At 40.0% G+C, this 18,508-nt stretch overlaps 4 protein-coding genes across 4 annotated transcripts; 2 read left to right on the top strand and 2 right to left on the bottom strand.

Annotated features, from left to right (window-relative positions):
• The first annotated feature begins 4,425 nt into the window (after positions 1–4,425).
• On the top strand, positions 4,426–5,816 carry LOC6051586. Its single transcript, XM_001867970.2, has 3 exons — positions 4,426–4,579; positions 4,641–4,753; positions 4,819–5,816. Exons 1-3 carry the CDS (start codon positions 4,556–4,558, stop codon positions 5,735–5,737), a joined length of 1,056 nt encoding a protein of 351 aa, XP_001868005.2. The 5' UTR covers positions 4,426–4,555; the 3' UTR covers positions 5,738–5,816.
• An 84-nt stretch (positions 5,817–5,900) lies between these two features.
• Positions 5,901–6,995, bottom strand: LOC6051587 (general transcription factor IIF subunit 2). The gene has a single exon (XM_001867971.2). The coding sequence runs from the start codon at positions 6,887–6,889 to the stop codon at positions 6,047–6,049; it is 843 nt and encodes a 280-aa protein (XP_001868006.2). The 5' UTR covers positions 6,890–6,995; the 3' UTR covers positions 5,901–6,046.
• Positions 6,996–7,112: 117 nt separating this feature from the next.
• Positions 7,113–8,183, top strand: LOC6051588 (protein Asterix). The gene is made up of 3 exons (XM_001867972.2): positions 7,113–7,219; positions 7,605–7,727; positions 7,795–8,183. The coding sequence occupies exons 2-3, from the start codon at positions 7,610–7,612 to the stop codon at positions 8,001–8,003; spliced, it is 327 nt and encodes a 108-aa protein (XP_001868007.1). The 5' UTR covers positions 7,113–7,219; positions 7,605–7,609; the 3' UTR covers positions 8,004–8,183.
• Positions 8,184–17,755: 9,572 nt separating this feature from the next.
• LOC6051589 (DNA repair protein SWI5 homolog) lies at positions 17,756–18,320 on the bottom strand. The gene is made up of 2 exons (XM_001867973.2): positions 18,201–18,320; positions 17,756–18,143 (listed from the first exon to the last, which is right to left on the bottom strand). Exon 2 carries the CDS (start codon positions 18,129–18,131, stop codon positions 17,889–17,891), a length of 243 nt encoding a protein of 80 aa, XP_001868008.2. The 5' UTR covers positions 18,132–18,143; positions 18,201–18,320; the 3' UTR covers positions 17,756–17,888.
• Between the last annotated feature and the right edge of the window lie 188 nt (positions 18,321–18,508).

Raw genomic sequence — 18,508 nt, 5'->3', positions numbered from 1 at the left:
ACCGACGAGTGTGACACTCAGTGCCGCACTGACTGTTCAAACGAACGTACCATTAGTTTGACAATTCTCGTGCTTCGATTGGTTCGATTGGTACTTTTGGTTTAAGATGTCCGTTCTCTAATAAACTCTAGGCTCTCTACATAAGAGGTCTTAATCCAGGTTTTCAAGCGAAGATGGCGTTCGAATGTTGAACGTCCGAAATGTCAAAATCGCGCAGTAGCACCAACATTAGAAAAAAAATGCGGCTGTCATGCCATGGCACACTTTTTTCGTAATGTTGGTACCACCACGTGATTTTGACATTTCGGGCGTTCACCATTTGAACGCCATTTTCGCTTAAAAAGCTGGATAAAAATAATGGTACGTTCGTTTGAAGAGCCAGTGCGGCACCAAGGGGTTGGAAACTCTTAGAGCTATACCAGTACCAGTACCAGTACCAGAAACCAGTATATCAAAATATATGTTAGTATACTAATTATTTCCTTTACATACCGCTAGTATACTTACCAATATACTGAGAGTATCTTAATATACTAAAAGTTTATTGCTTTTCGGTTAGTATACTAACAAGTATACTGGAATATCATTAGTATACTCAGTATTCCTAAGTAATATTAGAGTTTCCATCCCCTTGAGTGCGGCACTGAGTGCCACACTCGTCGGTGCCAGTTTTAAAACCAATTGGTTCAATCGAATGTCATTTGTCAGTGCGCGTGGAACTCGCATGAAACTGAAAAAATATCGAGTGCGGCACTAGAGTTTCAGTTCCAAGATGGCGGCGAAACTCGTGTGGTACTAGCGCGAGTTTCTTCAAAAAAACACTTTGACAGCTCTGAGTGCGGCACTCAGTGTGGAACTAGCCATCAAACGAACGTACCATAAGTGATGAGTAAAAAACCCGATTTAATCCCACCTGGGGTGAGATAGAGCCTTTCTGATCCAGCTGAAATTTGGCAGGCTGTTGATACTATCAAAACATGCAAAATCCCGAATTCCATTCATGAACCAATTCAAAACTCAACATGATTTTTCATAAAACTGAAAAGCGCTGGTTTTGCCTCATTTGCCATGGTCGGGTGTAAGCTGTGCTCGCACACAAGCATTTTCTTTTTTTAAATCAGAACAAATTATTTGTGAGGCAGAGAATTAGCTCACAATTTGCGATGTTCGTAATGTTTTCTGCCTATCGCTAAATTGTTCGTATTCTCTGAGTGTTTTTGCACTTTTCAAAATATCAAAATTAACGAGATTATTCGTTTTTAAAAATACTTCTACCGCACAAAACTATTTAAATGAAAAAAACTTTTAACGAAGAATTTCAGATAGCTTACCAACATTTTCCAAAAATATGTTTAAATTTGATGAATCGTTTTAAAATTGAAACTGAAATAATGCTCAAATACTAAGAAATGATCAAAACAAGTCACTCAGCAGTGTTACTCTTTCAAAGGAATCGACCCTTTCCAAAGAGTTACTAAAGGATGAATTTTTGAAAAATTTTTGTTGGTGAAAATTTCACTCCTACTAAAGGTAAGTTTTTGAATGATTTGGCAAAAAATAGCCACTCCAGCCGCAATAAATTTAATCATCGCAGCGAACAAAAAAGTACAGGCCAGACCCAGATATACCATAACACCGGTCATTGTATGCTAGCAACGTAGCAGCATCTAGAAAAAGGAAAGAATCATCAAAACGGAACAAGTTGAAGAGCACTGCTAGTTGATTCCAAACAAACGCGGCTCGATTAACCTACAGCTTAGCCCTGATCTCCCTTATGCTCTTTTTTTTTAATTTGCGAAAATGTCATTTTGGGCGCCCTGGGGCTTCTTGAGGGGGCGCTTTATCTTTTTCAAGAAAGCGCAGCACAAATCGGCAACTTGGCAAATTTGCAAAATGCAAAGTTTCTCTTGGGCCCTGCTAAGGGCGCCAAATGGTTTAAGGAGGGCGTCAACCTACAGCTCAGCCCTGCCCGCGATGTGCGTTGTCACTGGCGCATGGGAAGCTTGGACGCTCACAAGAAATTCGTTCACTCAGAGATCGATCAGAGAATGAGCAATTCAAAAAATAAATACAAAAGAATGAGCATGGGGCTTCAGAACGGATAGCTGCTTGCGTCTAGTTTGCGTTCACTGAAGCTTAGCATAGATAATCATGATAGGCGATGTGTGATGAACGAGCAATCGATAAAGCAACTTGCACTAAAAGGGAGTAATCTAGTATCAAAACTCAATACGCGCCAGCATCACGCGCCAGCATTGCTCGCGTCTTCATGTGAAGCTCAACTTGACAACTTGCCGACGAGGCGTCGATCGATCGTCCATGATTTTTTGCAGATTTTTCGAATGAATATTTCTCGAGAAATGATTTGGGAACGAAGCTTGATTTGGCGTCGGAGCCAAAAGCAAACACTATACCTTTCTTTAGTAAGAAAGGCAAAAATGGAAATTTTCTAAAATCTGAACGGTAAATCCGAATGAGGTCAAATTTGTTTCAGAACCTCGAGTATGGTCTAGATTATGATATGGAGAAAAAAAATTAGATAAAATGCTAAAGGAATAGTTTTGGCATTTGGTGAAAATTAGCTTTTACCTTTTTTAGGGGTTTTTCCCCCTCATGGCCTATCTACAATCACTTAGCTTAGAACATCTAAGTAAAGTAGTTACTTAGGAAAGTCTGCAACTTACGTTCGTCATCCACAATCAACTTAGAAAACTTGCTGGGCTGATATACGTTGCTATGCAGTTGTTTGTTTACCTTTGATATGGAAACGTCAACTTACCGTAGATTTTGAAATTTTCCAAACCAAACGTCAATTTCTAATTTGATTACTTTTCCATTGTAGAAACTCAGATTCATTTCCATTGATTCAAATTCCTAAGCTAAGTGAAATTTTCTAAGCTAAGTGATTGTAGATAGGCCATCACAGTGAATTAGTCCTCAAGCTGTAAATCTAGAACCACATTACCGACATGGATGAAAATTTGGGAGGATGTAGGGCTCGAAAAATGCAATTTTTTGGATAAATAAACGATTTCAATATTCAATTTTCGACCGAATTTTCATTTGAAAACCGCCTGATCAGGCGAAAACACACTGAGGCCCCTTAAAAATGGATAAATTCAAATTTGGTATGGAACTGGTTCAGGTTCAGCACATCCCCTTTCAAATGCGCCCAAGAGAGCCTAAATCCATAATGTGGGCTCTGAGAAACCCCCTACCACAAAATTGAGCACTTTTTTACCACACACGGACGTCACGCGTGCTCTACAGTAAATTAAGCGCCAAAATTCGGATATTGAAGATAGACCAATTCTGTCATTGTCAAACGATCGGGCGTCGAAAATCGATCGTCCATGATTTTTTGCAGATTTTTCGAATGAATATTTCTCGAGAAATGATTTGGGAACGAAGCTTGATTTGGCGTCGGAGCCAAAAGCAAACACTATACCTTTCTTTAGTAAGAAAGGCAAAAAACAGACTACCTACAGACTTTTTGTCAAGATTATACAGACATCGCCTTGGAGGAAAATGGCATCCCTCTTCACGGGCTTTTGCATGGCAATCAGACCCGACCATTTGAGGTTATGTAAATTCAGACCATTTTTCAAACTGCTTGTAATTTTAGATAGGTAAGTCAGATCTTGAAAATTCTTAATCCACAAGAAAGGTCATTTCAGAACCATTCTAAAAATATATAATATGGCTGGTTTTCATGCAAAAACCACCCTTTTTGCAAATAGTGAAATTTATATGCAGCAGTTTTTAAAGCATAACTTTTGATGTGCTTTACACAATCTTAAAGACGAATCACAATCTTAAAGACGAATCTTAAAACGAATCGAATGAGGCCAATACGGTCAAAATCTGTTCAGCCAGTGACGAGATATTCCAGTGACATTGATTCGGTACATGTGACATGTCTAGTAGACATTGTCTACATACATCTAAAGTTTGGATTCCAAACACACAGAAATTTGCTCAGCTGGTGATTCTGAATCGATATGTACAAATCTGGAACAACATTTGAAAGGGGCGGTACGACATTGCTCTTACGGCCTTTCGTCCCATTTAAACGCGTGTAATGAAAGGCCGTAAGAGCAATGTCGTACCGCCCCTTTCAAATGTTGCTCTGGAAATGAAGGCAGGAAGGTCTTGGAGGTCTAATTAAAAAGTTCATTTTTCGAGTGATTTTATAGCCTTTCCTCAGTAAGGTGAGGAAGGCAAAAAACACTTTGAAAGCTCTGAGTGCGGAGCTAGCCCTCAATCGAACGTACCGTTAGGTAGAAAGTCGTGATGTCAAGCTACATAAGTACCCAGATGGTTTTGGCAACAATCAGTGTCAAACCACCGAGGTTTTAGTGTAATCGAGTACAGACTGTTCTTACATTCTGATCTATTTGCATTCGGCCTTTTCGACAATTCCATAATTTTGTTTACTTTCAAAATCGGCAACCAATCAAAATAGTGCCTCGTTTTGATACTTTTTTTTCTTTGGTTCCACTGGTTCCACTTGTTTTATTGCAAGCTCTTCGTACTATTTCCGTGCGCAATCGTGATGGGTGACTCACATCCGAACTCGGTAAAGTGGTTTCTTATCAATGCACTTTATATTCGATAGAACTAACCACTTTTCATTGCAGCCATTTGGAGACTGTCCAAAAGGAAGACCACCTATACGATCGAAGAAACCGGCACCGGCACTAGCATCAGAGGAATCCGAAACTTTGTCTGATGTTTTGATGGATACGCCCAGGTTTGTTCTTTCATTAATAACCTGGTTTATTTTTTGCGATATGAAGCATTTTTTCAAATTTCCAGTCAATCTCTGCACCACTCGATTGCGGAATCTTCGTCCCATCAGGATGTAGATGCCAGCATTGACGGAGACGACTCGAGACGGTCGGTAGAACCGGACGAGTTGGAGATGGACTCGCCTCCACAGGACAAATCAACGTCCAGAAGAAGCTCTAGCTACACGGAACCGACCACACCGCAAAAGGAAAGCCCCAAGAAACAGTCGAAAGGTGCCACTCCAGGACCGGAAGCTGAAAGTGGTAACACTTCGCTACTAGCGATTGCTGGAGTAGTTATAGTAGTATTAGCGGCGGTGGCAATTGCAATGCTTTGGCTGTCCAAAACACCCTCATTTAAACCCCAGCACTGTGACCAATTCGTGACGCAACTCCGTCCCAAGTATCCCACCATCGACCCGATGCTGTGGACCACGCTCAACGTCAGCGTCAACCGAGCGCTGTACAGAAAACCTGGCGAACCGTCCACATTTGTGTTCCTGTACGATTCCGCCACGGTCCGCCAGAGTCTCGTCGAGGACATCATCGGCATCACGTCCAAGTGCTTCGACAACACCCGACCGATCCGGCTGACCAGCGCAGACTTTGAGACGCCCGATATTGCCGCCGATTACAGCGCGTTCCTGCACCGGTACAAGCCGCAGCTGGAAGAGCGCGGCATTATGGTGGTGCAAGACTTGGACCAGGTTCCGGCGAAGGCTGCCCGGGCTCTGTTCACGATCTGCGACTCGTACGGGCCGCTGGTCGAGCGAGCGGTCATCTTCTTCACGATTGATATCTCGCGACGTGCGGAGGAGGATCCGGATCAGTCACCGACGGCGATAGCGGAAAAGTTACTGCAAGACCAGTGGCGCAACGGGCTGAAAGGGGACACGCTGGTGCCGCTGCTGGTGCGATTGACGGAGAATGTGTTTAAAATTATTTGAGCGAGTGAGAGATGTTGGTTCCTTTTTGATTGTTTCAATCGTTTGATTTGAATTGATGAATAAATATTAATTTACCCAAGTTAATTTGTTTAATGATGGACGGAAGCTGAACTTCGTTGTTGGAACCTGTTCGGATTAATCACTTGAATCAAAATCAATTGAATAAAATTGTATTTGCCTTTCTTACCTTGATTCTGAAACAACGGAACCGTATAAATAGTAGCAATAAGATCCATATTTATTAATTCTTTAATGAAGTTTGTCTTGAGTTTCCCCCCTGCAAAAGTATAATATAAAACAAGTCCCACTTCAGTCACTGTCACTGTCGGACATTCCGCCCTCCTTGCCGTCCTCGTCCTTTTTGTCGTCCTCCTTGTAGTGCCGGTACTCCTTCTTCAGCTCCCACATGTTTTTGTGCGGGTTCTTCATGTTGTAATCACAGACCTCTTTGAGAATCTCCTTCAGATAGCTGATCGGCTGCCGCGTGATCTTGACCAGGTCCTTGATGTTGTAGTACTGGTGCTTCTCGAACGCGTTGAACAGCATATCCAGGACGGCGTTCTTGTCGTCGCGAGACTTTTTACCTTCGGCCTTCTTGCGCTCCTTCTCCTCGATGTTGTGCTTGTGGTCGGACACCGGCTTGAACGTCTGCACGATCTTCTCGAGCGATTTGAGCTGCCGGGCCGGTTGCGACGCCTTCCGGATCGATTCCAGCTTCATCTTCATGTAGCAATTGTCCGCGTACGGTCGGCACTCGAGCTTCTGCACGATCCGTCCTTCCATGAAGAGCTTTTCGCTTTCGGGGGTCGGGTCGGCACTGCCGGCACCGGACGCGGGCACGCTGTGCGCAAACACCCCGAGCGTCTGCTTGGTCACGACGGAAACGTCCAACCGGTGGTCGCGCGGAATCTCCTCCGCGGGGTCAATGTTGATGACGGCATCGGACAGCGTCAGCGAAACCTGTGCCTTCTGGCCGACCTGTTTGGAGATCTTCAGCTTGCCCACCTCGATGTTCCCGGGCGCCTTTTCCCACTTGTTGGCGATGTACTTGGGCACCTTGACGAGCCAAACGCCGCGACCTGCGTTGGACAGGTCCAGCTCCTTGTCAACCCGGGCGGCGGCCGCAGCTGTGTCGCTATTTTCTTTGGACATTTTCTGCAGCGGAATCACGTACAAACCGGGAAATTCACGACGAAACTGTTGCAAATTGCTGTGCGTGCGGGAGCAAACAGTTTGTAAACAAAAGGAGGCCACCGCAGCGTTTGACAGTTTATGATGAGGAGTTCGAATTAGCTCCGAATCGGCTCGATGATGACAGTTCGATGTTTTTTCGACCAGTTCGACTAATGCCTCACACCAACTCACAAGAGAACTGTCAGCTGTTCTGTCAGTCAAAGTGCACAAATTGCTCCCTCGGGTCAACATCGCGATTTTATAAATTTGAAAATATCTTTTTTCAATCGTACTTCCTCAAATTTAAAGGTAAATTAGAGCTAATCATTTCACTAGGTTTTTGTGCAATCGTGAAAGCAAAATTGAGTTTTAATTTAGCTAGATTTGGACAAAAATATCTAATTTAAAAGGAACCAGTTCGGTCTATCATATTTTAACCCTTGAGGTGCCACTCCATATTTGGGCAATTTCTTTTATTTAAAGTTGATTTTTTTTTCTAAAATCTAGAGTTTTTTTTAAAGGTCCAGTAAACCAAATTTTCAGTTTTTGCTTTTTGTGTGTTTTTCAATACCTCTGACTCAAGGCGGTTTCAAAAACACCCAAAAGACAAAAACTGGAAATTAGGTTTATTGGACCTTTTCAAAAACAAAAAAAAAACTTCAAAAATACACTTATTGCCAAAAAACCTTTCCAGCGAGAATGACTGCCACCGTGGACCCCCGCCGACCGGACAAGGTGAACCGCTACAAGCCGGTGGATTCCGGAAACCAGGCCGGCGTTGGTGACGACCTGATGCCGGACTACATGAACATTCTGGGTAAGAGATTCAACGCCGATTCCTCTTGAAAGGCAACTCCTAAGTAACGCCACCCTACTTCTGACAGGAATGATATTCTCAATGTGTGGCTTGATGATGAAACTGAAATGGTGCGCATGGTTGGCCCTTTACTGTTCGTGCATCAGCTTTGCCAACTCGCGGGTCAGTGATGACGCCAAACAGGTACTGTCGTCGTTTATGCTCAGTGTAAGCGCCGTTGTCATGTCCTACCTGCAGAATCCGACCCCGATGACGCCACCGTGGCAGTCGATATAGGAAGGCTGGGGCACAAAATAGAAACTAGCACAATTAACTCAGTGGGTTTTTTTTTTTCTTTTTTTCTTTCTTGTGAGGTTTTAAATGACAAGTGTACCATTAATTTGAATGTTGCATTTCTGGTTTGGAGAATTCTTACCAATTATTTTATTGCAATAAATGAGAATACTTGATCGTGGATTTCTAGTTTTTAAAAGTTTGATTTATCCGAAAACTTCCTTTTTCTAACAGGGCCGATCAGAAAATCCGATCCGTTGTCCGTTGACGCTGAAGGAACGGGTCACGATTTTTTTAAAGCAGTACGCAGCTGAAAAGTAACATAAAAACGACAGTGGCGTTAGGCGTTTCTTTGCGCGGTGCTATTTGCATTTTTGTTGATGAAAAAATAAAACAATTTGGATTTGCTTGTTTAAATATTACTAAAAATTGCAAGTGTTAAAAAAATGTGTAATCGATAAATTAAAATTTAAAATCCCGAATTGCCTAAGGCCAGGGTGGCCACTCAAGTCGGGAAATCGGGAAAGTCGGGAAAAAGTCGGGAATTCGCCAAAATCCGCAAAAAATCGGGAAAAAGTCGGGAATTTGTGATTTTTTGTTAAAAAGTCGGGAAAAGTCGGGAATTCTGAGCATACTTGTTTGAAAATTATTTTTCAACTTTTGAACAATTTTAAAATTGAAGTCACTCATTTCTGCTTTAGTAACTTTCTTTAAATTTAAGGTTCTTTTGAATATTTCAATATATTTCAGTATTCAAAAGCTGTTTAAGACATTCAAAATCTTAGTGAATATTGGGGTCTTTGACACAGATTTTCATAATATTTTTCTATAAATCAAATGATCGCTATTTTTTTTGTCATTAAACAAGAGGTAAAGTCAATGAAAAACTAATATAAAAATAAATCCTAATAGATTCTATTTAATTTTGTCACATAAATTGAATATTTGAAAACTAACAGATTCCAAATTGAATGTGGCAATGTATTTTTTAAATAAATATTATTAATTGTTTTACTAAATTCATTAAGTAATTTAAAATATTTTTTTTTTCAAATGTTACCCTTGAACTTTTTTTTGTGAGTATGGGTAAATTAAATACCATGAATAAAGCTTAATTTTCAGTTTTCGGATAACTTAATTATCGCATAAAATCCAAAATTGAAAAAAAATAAGTTTTTAAAACATAAAGAAAATTTTGAAATTGTAAAAAAAAATTAGGGAAATTTTGAGTTTTTTGCAATAAATTGTTTAAAAAAATAATCTCATCAAAAAAGTTGGAAAACATACAATCATATCAAACTGAATTTTAATTGAAAAAACAAACAGTTAAATACTGACCACTAGATAAATTAGCATTAATTAGAAAATTCAATATCAAAAATTACAAAATTAAAAAGGGAACTTGGAAAAAACATTTTTCCATTTGACATTTTTCTAAATCCTTTAAATGAATAATAACAGCAATTATGTTTGAATCATTCCTAGTTTAAAAAGATGATGAAGTTTAAAAAAAATAAGATCGAGATTTTAAGTTCAGTCATCTTTAACTTTTTGTCATTTCCAGTTGAAACGCAGTATCAAAAACTATACGTTTGCCAATTCAAAAAATAACACGGAAGTTTTAAGTATTGTTGAACTTTCGGTTATTTTTTCAAAGACTAATTGTTTGTGTTTCTACTCTGAATCATAATAATGAAATTCAATTTTTGAAGTTTTTTTTATTTGTTGTTTAATTTCTGTAATTACAAAAAATGCCTATATTTGGATATTTTTTAAAATTTATTGATAATTTTTTTTCGGTGGTTAATATTGACTTTTTTATAGAAAGTTTTTTGTTTGAAATTATTATTTAGATAACAAATGCCTATTATTTGAGCATTCTGGAAAAGTCTGGAAAAAAGTCGGGAAAAAGTCGGGAATTTGAAAATGGAATTTGAGTGGTCACCCTGCTAAGGAGGCCAAATTAAAAAAAGGAGAATTTCGAAATGCCGAACATAAAAAAGAATGAATTTATAAATGAGGGAAAAGCCATTAAAATAATCACCTTCAACTGGGGCGAATTGGGACAACAGTCTGAATAGGGACAGCGTTGTTTAAAATGGCAATAAACAAAGAAAATTAAAAAAAAAATAATTAGATTTTGATAATTGAGAATTTTTTTTAGAGGGTGATCCAGCCGCACATCGTTGATGTTGAAATCTCTAAACTGAGCCCTCGTCCTGTCACGTCCGTCAGTAGCCGTGTCGTACATTACAACTAGAATAAGATCTGCCAATGAATTAGTACACTTCGACCAAATAAACACTGACGCTGTATGGATCTGACTCTAGAATAAATGCACAGTTGTGTGTTATTCATAAGTCCAAAATGTTCAATTATTCATTTAAGTCCAAATATTCATTTGCGGATAACTAAATAACTTGAATTATACAAGATTTAAAGTAGCTACTATTATCTCAAATCCCCGAGATTTTTATTAATAGTCAAAAATTCTAGTACGTTTTTTTAAACCAGAAAAAAATTGATTAACAGTTTATATTTTACAAGTCGTGAATTGAAAAAGAGACGACCATTTGATCGTCAGAATTCCAGTAAATCCTCGATTCGCAACAATGGTCGATAAATCATAAACTGACAACCGTTAGTTCAACAGATCAACGAATTTAGTCCGATATCATTTCACTACTGGTTGATCGAGACTCGAGAAATAGGGAAAAATCACATATGTAGCGGTTCATTGTACAAATGTGATATTTCCACTATCGGAGAACCTCCTTGTCTCGATGACAGCTTACCGGCCATCGATTAAGCCCTGAGACTGCATCAAAGTGGGTGGATCTTCGGATGTGGCCACCGGAGAACCTGCAGGTCGGCTTTGCTTTGCGTCCTAGAATCATTAGCACCACCAGACCCACCAAAGTGTTTGTTTACATTTGGAATTTAGTCGTACACGAAATTCTACAGTCGTATTAAAAGTTAAGACTTTTAAATGAATTAGTAAGGAGATTTTCAAAAACTTTACCATTAAAAGTTTTCGTTTTTTAAACAAGAAAAAAAACATTCCCTCGAGCTAATTTTAGCAACTTTTTAAGAGCGAGTTTTTTACCAATGTGTAACAGGTCGTATCGAGGTGCTCCGATTTGGATGAAACTTTCCGCGTTTGTTTGTCTATACATGAGATGAACTCATGCCAAATATGAGCCCTCTACGACAAAGGGAAGTGGGGTAAAACGGGCTTTGAAGTTTGAGGTCCAAAAAACCTAAAAAAATCTTAAAATTGCTCGCATTTCCGTAAAACTTCATCAATTCCAACTCTCTTTGATGCATTCGAAAGGTCTCTTGAAGCCCTTCAAAATGTGCCATAGACATCCAGGATTGGTTCGACTTTTTCTCTTAGCTTTTACAAATTACTGTCAAAAATGGATTTTTGTAAAACCTTAATATCTTTTTGCAACAGCCTCCAACACCCATACTCCCATAGGTCAAAAGATAGGTAATAACATGGACTATAGAGCTATCTACGTGCGCATGTATTGCGTGTACGTACACGATGGATTTTTAGGTTAAAATTTGTGGTCGCCAGCAAAAACAAATGGTAAGCTAGTGTGCGTGAGATCGGGCTTAGATAACTCTATAAGCCTACGGTATTAACTTTTTGGCCAATCGCAGTTTTTCTCATAGTTTTTCGATTTTTCTGGAACAAAAATTTTACAACGCTAGTTTTTGCCCTGTAGGCCGCCATAGCGGCACTTTTTGGTCTCAATTTTGTCATATTCGGAATCCTCGGACAATTTCACGTAAGTTAGAAGTATTGGAGTTGTAAATTTGATTGGAAAAATTGCCATTTAGAATGAATTAAAATATGTTTTAACAATTTGTTGGATTAGGGGTAAAACAGGTTTTCGCCTACTTGATACAGCATTTGACGTTTTGATCATAGGGTAAATAAGATCTATTTCTTTTTTCAAAAATGAAATGGAGATTGGCAGCCATGTTGGCTTCGGTTGCGTTCTTTTTCGCCGCGATTATTTTCAAGATTTTGTGTTGTTTTGCAGTGTTTTCAAAGTCGGAAAAGTGGCGAATTTGAAGATTTCGCAATGGGCTACCGGGGAATAGTGGAGTTTATATAAAATAATCGAGTTTGAGATGTCTCCGAACGATTGAATTTCGGCTGTTTCACGCGTTTTTCAGGGAAGCCACCGTTTGGCGCTCCTGTGTTTTCTCTCCCAAGGTGAAGAGAAAGAGAGAGTGTGTGAAAACGTTGCAGTGTTAGTGTGGTGGTGCCTTTGATACACAGTGATACAAAGACGGTTGGCAGATACAGTGATACAAAGACGGTTGGCAGAGTGTTGTGAGAAAGTGTAGTGAAGGGAGTGGCGGTGTGGTTTGTGTTAATGTGTGTGTGAGAGAGGTTGGCAGTGTGAATAATTCAGCCGCCATGAATGAGAGAGGAAAATTCAAGGCCTACTACGAGCTGATTGGGTGATTTCGTTTTATGTTGAGCTTGGGTTTGTGCGTGGTGGGTAGGCGAAGGGGGGTGGGTTGTTTTGAGCAGAAGTTTTTGTGAAATTCGCGAAAACCGTTTAAGTTAGTTGGGGATTTGAGATGAGCGGATGTCCGTAGACCGGATGTCGAACACATGGAGCAGTGAGGCCGACGACAAATGGATTTGTGCGGCGCTGCAGTCGTCGGGCGGTTGGGTTGAACCCGAATTCGATGCTGCGGTGGCGGATGCGGAACGGCGAGCGATTTCCAGTCTTCAAGACCCGGGTGAGCTCGTTTCTTGGTGACATCTCAAGTATGTGTGAGTGTATGAGTGTAAGTGTGTGAGCATGTGAGTGTCTGTGAGAGCTTTGACAATAGGCACGCTTGTCCGGAATTATAGATATTCTACTATTGCTGGAAATTCTACCCAATTTAGAGTGCTTAGTGATTTTGGAAGTTTGTTCTGCTGCATTACAGGCTGATTTCATTATATTGATAGCTTTGAGAAATTCTGGTAAAATTTCAAAAGTAATTTAAAAGTCTGATTTAAATATCTAACTTGCAATAATGTTAAGAATTTTAACATTTAGCATTTAATATAAAAATGAATATTGGTTTATGCGTGTATGAGAGTGTGAATGAGTTTAATTTGTTCTTTTTCCATATTTAGCTCAATAAATATTTAAAGCCGCGTAAAACCTACAGAATCGGTCGATAAATCTAAATCATGTCTCATTAAAAAAAACAATCGAGTCCGTTTTGCGATGCTTGTCCGTCGGGTCGCATGTTCTTTTCGCGTCGTTCGTCGTCGGTTAGTTTTTCGGGAGCTTGCGTACGTGTATGTGCGAAGGTGCAACTGGCTCTGGTGGTCACGATAACAGTTGAGGCAGTCCGTTTTGTGGTGACCTGTATGTTTATGTGTGACGTGGCTTTTTTTTCTACTTAGTTAGATTGTAAAATTCAAATATCGCGATCGTCTTTCTTGTTAGTCATGTATTTGATACACATAACAGCCGGGGGGTTTTTTTTGTTCTATAATTCGCGATTGTTTCATGGGAAGATTCGTTCATAATTGTTAGCAAAATATAAATTATATTCGACCATTCGTTTCCCACGAAAATACCTTTTAGCATTATAGCTCGTAAAGCACGGTGACAAATATTGTTTCAACGCGATTGTTCAAGTCCTTCAGATAACTCATAAGTAATTAATTGGTCGCTCATCTTATAATAATTTAAAAGTATAAATAGTCTCAGGTCAACTCTACGTAAATATGTTACGCTGAGTATAATATTTCACCTTTTAATTACACATAATTTTGATTTTATCTTTCCACAGCCGGCTGTCTAAGATTGAATCAAATAAACAAATAAACGGGAATAGTCTCATCCGCAGCATCCGATTGTTTGCCTTGAGAATAATACACCACCCTATTAAACGAAATTTATTGATTATTGGGTCACATCATCATCTTCTATGATGAATCCTGGCCATTACCCTTTCCCACTAACAAAATCCCAAGTAGAAGTAGTTTTCCGGCACACGCGGGGGTGTGGATATCGTATAGAACCCACCCTTGGTAGCAGCCTGTGCTAACTAACATTCCCGTCCCAATCCCCCCGAGATCTACAAACTGACATGGCGGGCGCCGTTGGTGGCCAATGACTGTTACCTATTTGTCCCAGATCTAGTTTTGATGATCTTGATGTTTTATCTTTTCAGCGCATTCATACATGCTGTTGATAAGGGAAACACCATTAGATCCTTGAAGCGTATGATCGTTGAATTGATAGGATATTACGGTCCTGTTCAGCAACGGAGAAGGACAACCATGGGTGGTCTCTCATGCTCATGCTCATGCTCTATTTCTTTTTTCAAAAATGTTTTATTTAATTATTTTTTAAATCAAATTTACAACTCCAATACTACTAACTTACGTGAAATTGTCCGAGGATTCCGAATATGACAAAATTGAGACCAAAAAGTGCCGCTATGGCGGCCAGCAGGGCAAAAACTAACGTTGTAAAATGTTTGTTCCAGAAAAATCGAAAAACTATGAAAAAACTGCGATTGGCCAAAAGGTTAACACCGTAGGCTTATAGTCCATGTTATTACCTATCTTTTGACCTATGGGAGTATGGGTGTTGGAGGCTGTTGCAAAAAGATATTAAGGTTTTAAAAAAATCAATTTTTGACAGTAATTTGCAAAAGCTAAGAGAAAAAGTCGAACCAATCCTGGATGTCTATGGCACATTTTGAAGTGCTTCAAAAGACCTTTCGAATGCATCAAAGAGAGTTGAAATTGATGAAGTTTTACGGAAATGCGAGCAGTTTTAAGTTTTTTGGACCTTAAACTTCAAAGCCCGTTTTACCCCACTTCCCTTTGTCGTAGAGGGCTCATATTTGGCATGAGTTCATCTCATGTATAGACAAACAAACGCGGAAAGTTTCATCCAAATCGGAGCACCTCGATACGACCTCTAGAACAAACCGAGCAATATTTACAAATACTGCCTCTTAAATCAAAAATAAGTTACTTTTGTCATTACGGTAATATTTTTTTGTGTGTGGGAACCGGTCAAGAAGGCAAAAATACATCTTAAAAATACTCTCCATCTAAAATCAACAAGTTTGATACGTCGCATGACTAGTTTACGCTGTTTCCCACTGCGGTTCCGGATGTGGCCACCGGAGATCAGCGGAACCGGTTCCGATGGGTCCTATGGTATTTAATATTATTCTATGATTGTTTTGCACGTGGTGTAATGGCATGACCGCCACATTTTTTCTAATGTTGGTGCTACTGCGTGGTTTTGACATTTCGGACGTTCACCATTCAAACGCCATCTTCGCTTAAAAACCTGGATAGATCGTGGGTCTATAAATAGACGCACGGCTTCGTGATGACAAGGCTGATTGAGCCAGTAGGGTATAGGTTAAGGCTACCAACTCTTGCTGAGCAAAAATCCGTATACTTTACCGACATGACACCATGGTACTAGCCATGGTATAACAAAAAATTCAAGGAATTATTTAGATAAATTTGGAATTTTAGAAATAGACATATTTTTGTTAAACGTTTAAAAGTTTACGAAATATCAAGTTTACTTTTACGAATAATATCGTTGTCAGTGTTTTCACGAAAACATTTCTAGAGCTTTTATTGGAACACCCAAAAGAAAAATATAAATCAAAATCTGCAACAGTGAATTTGTTGCAGAAAATGTTACAATTTCTAACAGTTTTTGCAGCAAGCTCATAGCTTATTTTTGCCTACGTATAAACATGTCAGCTATCTGCAGTTCTCTCCCCGAGCAACACTCCAGAGAGAAGATTATGTTGGTGCTCTGTCCCTCTCAATTCATCAAGCGTCCATGGCGCGGTGGTAGCGTGTCGGACCAATAACCAAGAAGTTGATGGTTCAATCCTCGTTCTGTTTAGGTTTTTTTCTCCAATACAATCAATCAGTCGTCGGTTATGTCGATAATTGTCGGTAACGAGCAAAAATGTCATACCCGTATATCGTAAAAAGAGGACAGATTTCATGCATATTCTGATATACTTTCATGCCGCCATGCATCACAATTATGCGACTGCCAGCTGGGTGAAAGGACCTATAAATACAAGCACAACACAAGGTTTTCACAAGCTTTAAGAAAGTCTTTTGATCTTTTATTTGATAAATATGGTTTGTGAGGAATTTGAAAAGAACAATTATTGACAATCAAATTTGAACTGAGGAAAACCCGGAAAATTATGTAAGTTATCTCTTTAAAATCAAACTGACAGATAAATAAAAATGTCTAATTAGCAAAAGCTTTGACCCAATCAAAAAAGCAATAAATTTTTTAAAAAGTTGTTAAAATTCTGTACAAATCCGTATTATGCGAAAAATTCCGTACAAAAAATCCGTCCTATTTAAAATCCGCGGAGAAGGTCGTAAATCCGTACGGTAAGGAAAAATCCGTACGGTAAGGAAAAATCCGTACAGTTGGTAGCCTTAATATAGGTTAAGGTAGAGGGCAAAGAATTAAAAAAATAAAATGTCATGAATTTTTCATTTGTTTGAAGTGCCTGTATTTTTTTTTTACATCTCAAAATTTTTGTATCTGAAAATTTAAGAATTTCGTAGTTTAGATTTTGTGAATTATTGAGTTTTTATATTACTAAATTTCTAAATATCTGATTTTTAATTTTTTGAATGTTCTGTCAGAGCGGTCCCAAGAGGGGTCAAGAAATGGCTTAACCGTGGGCTTAACAAACAGCAGAACAAAGTAGGGGGAACGTTTTCTTGGGGCTTTTCTTCACCCTCTCTGGCTTGCTTTCGCTATCGCTGCTCCCCATTTGAATTTCTTCTTGACTGGTTTCTTCCGAAGTGCATACCTTACATAAAGGCAGAGTAGTGGCAGGTCATAAAAAATCCACTTTACCAACCCAAGGTTTTTTGTGGTCTTCTGCTCGAACCGAGGAGTTCAAAGCCTTGACTGGGAAGAGCACCCAATCCTCTTTCTACTCCAAGGAACCTTCCACCCCAGGGTTCAAACTGACGACCTTTGGATTGCGAGTCCAACCGCTGCTAGCGATTCCACCAGAGCAGGTTTGGTTTTGTGTGTTGTTTGTCTTTAAAGCGGCACTCGCACTTCGGAAGGAACAGGTCAATCTAATCTAATCTAATCAGACCCTAGCGCAGCCAATCTTTCGAAGGGATCCTGGAGAGTGCCTTAGGTTAGATGACGCCTAGCACTCTTCTTGTCATTTATTAACACTTGTAGTGCGCCATTGCATTGAAATGCACTGAAACATCACAAGCGTTAAAGCGGCCAGGCCTACTGCGTAAAGCCGTATCGCAGAGATTACTCGTAATTGGGTTGAGTTTGAGCACTGAGTGTTCGAACAACAACACAATTCTGAATCGACAGGGGAGGAAGAAGCGTGGGGACACACCACCATACGCTCCGAGATTTGGTTGTATTCGTTGGGAGCACCATGCTAAGAAGGTTTGGTACTCCGGGACCCTCTGGGATGGGACATTGTATTTCCACGAATGCCCTCGACACTATTTGCCGTGGTTATAGCGCCATAACTCGCTCGCACTTCGGAAGGAACAGGTCAAGAGAAAAATCAAATGGGCAGCAGCGGCAGCGAAAGCAAGCTAGAGAGGGTGAAGAAAAGCCTCTAGAAATCGTTCCCTCTCCTTTGTTCTGCTGTTCGTTAAGCCTTCACTTGGGAGGTGCGTATTGGGAAGTGTTTTAGATGATAAAAAATGGCAGTTTCGTTACTCTAATGTGAAATTTAATAGAATTATTTCAGATATGTAAATTTACACAATAGTACATACAGATTATTTTTTTTTTGTAAAAAATAAATATATGAAAAAGTTAATAAATAATCCGTCGTCAATCGCTACGAATCCAGCGGCAAATTGTAGCGCCGATGCATTTCCCTCACCGTGACACCTTCGTGGACGGCCAGCGCTCCAAGCACGCGCTGCGTCGCATCCTTAATATCGTTGTACTTGTGCAGCAACTCCATCAATCGTTCCTTGTCCTTTCGCTCTGCGTCGTCGTCGTCGTTTTGCTTCCGTCTTTGCCCGCTCTCGATTTCCGCTCGAGCGTAGTCCTGCGTCTTTTTCCGGCCGTCGTCCATTTTGCATCACCCCTTGAACGAACAAAAGTTAACAAGCTGTGTTCTCTCTTTGAAACGTCACTGTCTTACCCCTCGCGTTACCGATCTGTCAAACGCGCGCTCTCACACACACACACCGTGACACACGCGATTCCGTGAAGAACGAGGAGGACTGTCTTGCAAACCAAGTTTTTTCCTTTGATGAAAGTGCTGCTGGAAAATTGTTAATTTTCACCCGGAAAAAAGAATCCAAAGTAAGTAAACTGTGCGTCCGCGTGGGTTCGGCGGCCTTACCTCTGCGTTGCGCGTCCGTTTGGGGTCGAAACGGGCCGGAAGAGTGCTTTTGCGTCGAATTAAAAACGGGGCCCGACCTCGAGACCAGGTGGAAGAGGCTGAAG

The sequence above is a fragment of the Culex quinquefasciatus genome, chromosome 3 (genome assembly GCF_015732765.1).
Source record: "Culex quinquefasciatus strain JHB chromosome 3, VPISU_Cqui_1.0_pri_paternal, whole genome shotgun sequence".
In the NCBI taxonomy this organism is placed as follows: Eukaryota; Metazoa; Arthropoda; class Insecta; order Diptera; family Culicidae; genus Culex; species Culex quinquefasciatus.
Note: the sequence above shows the minus strand (reverse complement) of the source record. Positions and strands in the feature narration are given on the sequence as shown.

Bases quoted from the DNA above. Each gene is read 5' to 3' on its own strand.
- LOC6051589 (XM_001867973.2), bottom strand. From the start codon at position 18,131: ATGGACGACGGCCGGAAAAAGACGCAGGACTACGCTCGAGCGGAAATC.
- LOC6051588 (XM_001867972.2), top strand. From the start codon at position 7,610: ATGACTGCCACCGTGGACCCCCGCCGACCGGACAAGGTGAACCGCTAC. The intron at 7,728-7,794 runs GTAAGAGATTCA...TACTTCTGACAG, and splicing joins GGACTACATGAACATTCTGG to GAATGATATTCTCAATGTGT.
- LOC6051586 (XM_001867970.2), top strand. From the start codon at position 4,556: ATGGGTGACTCACATCCGAACTCG. The intron at 4,580-4,640 runs GTAAAGTGGTTT...TTTTCATTGCAG, and splicing joins GTGACTCACATCCGAACTCG to CCATTTGGAGACTGTCCAAA. The intron at 4,754-4,818 runs GTTTGTTCTTTC...TCAAATTTCCAG, and splicing joins GTTTTGATGGATACGCCCAG to TCAATCTCTGCACCACTCGA.
- LOC6051587 (XM_001867971.2), bottom strand. From the start codon at position 6,889: ATGTCCAAAGAAAATAGCGACACAGCTGCGGCCGCCGCCCGGGTTGAC.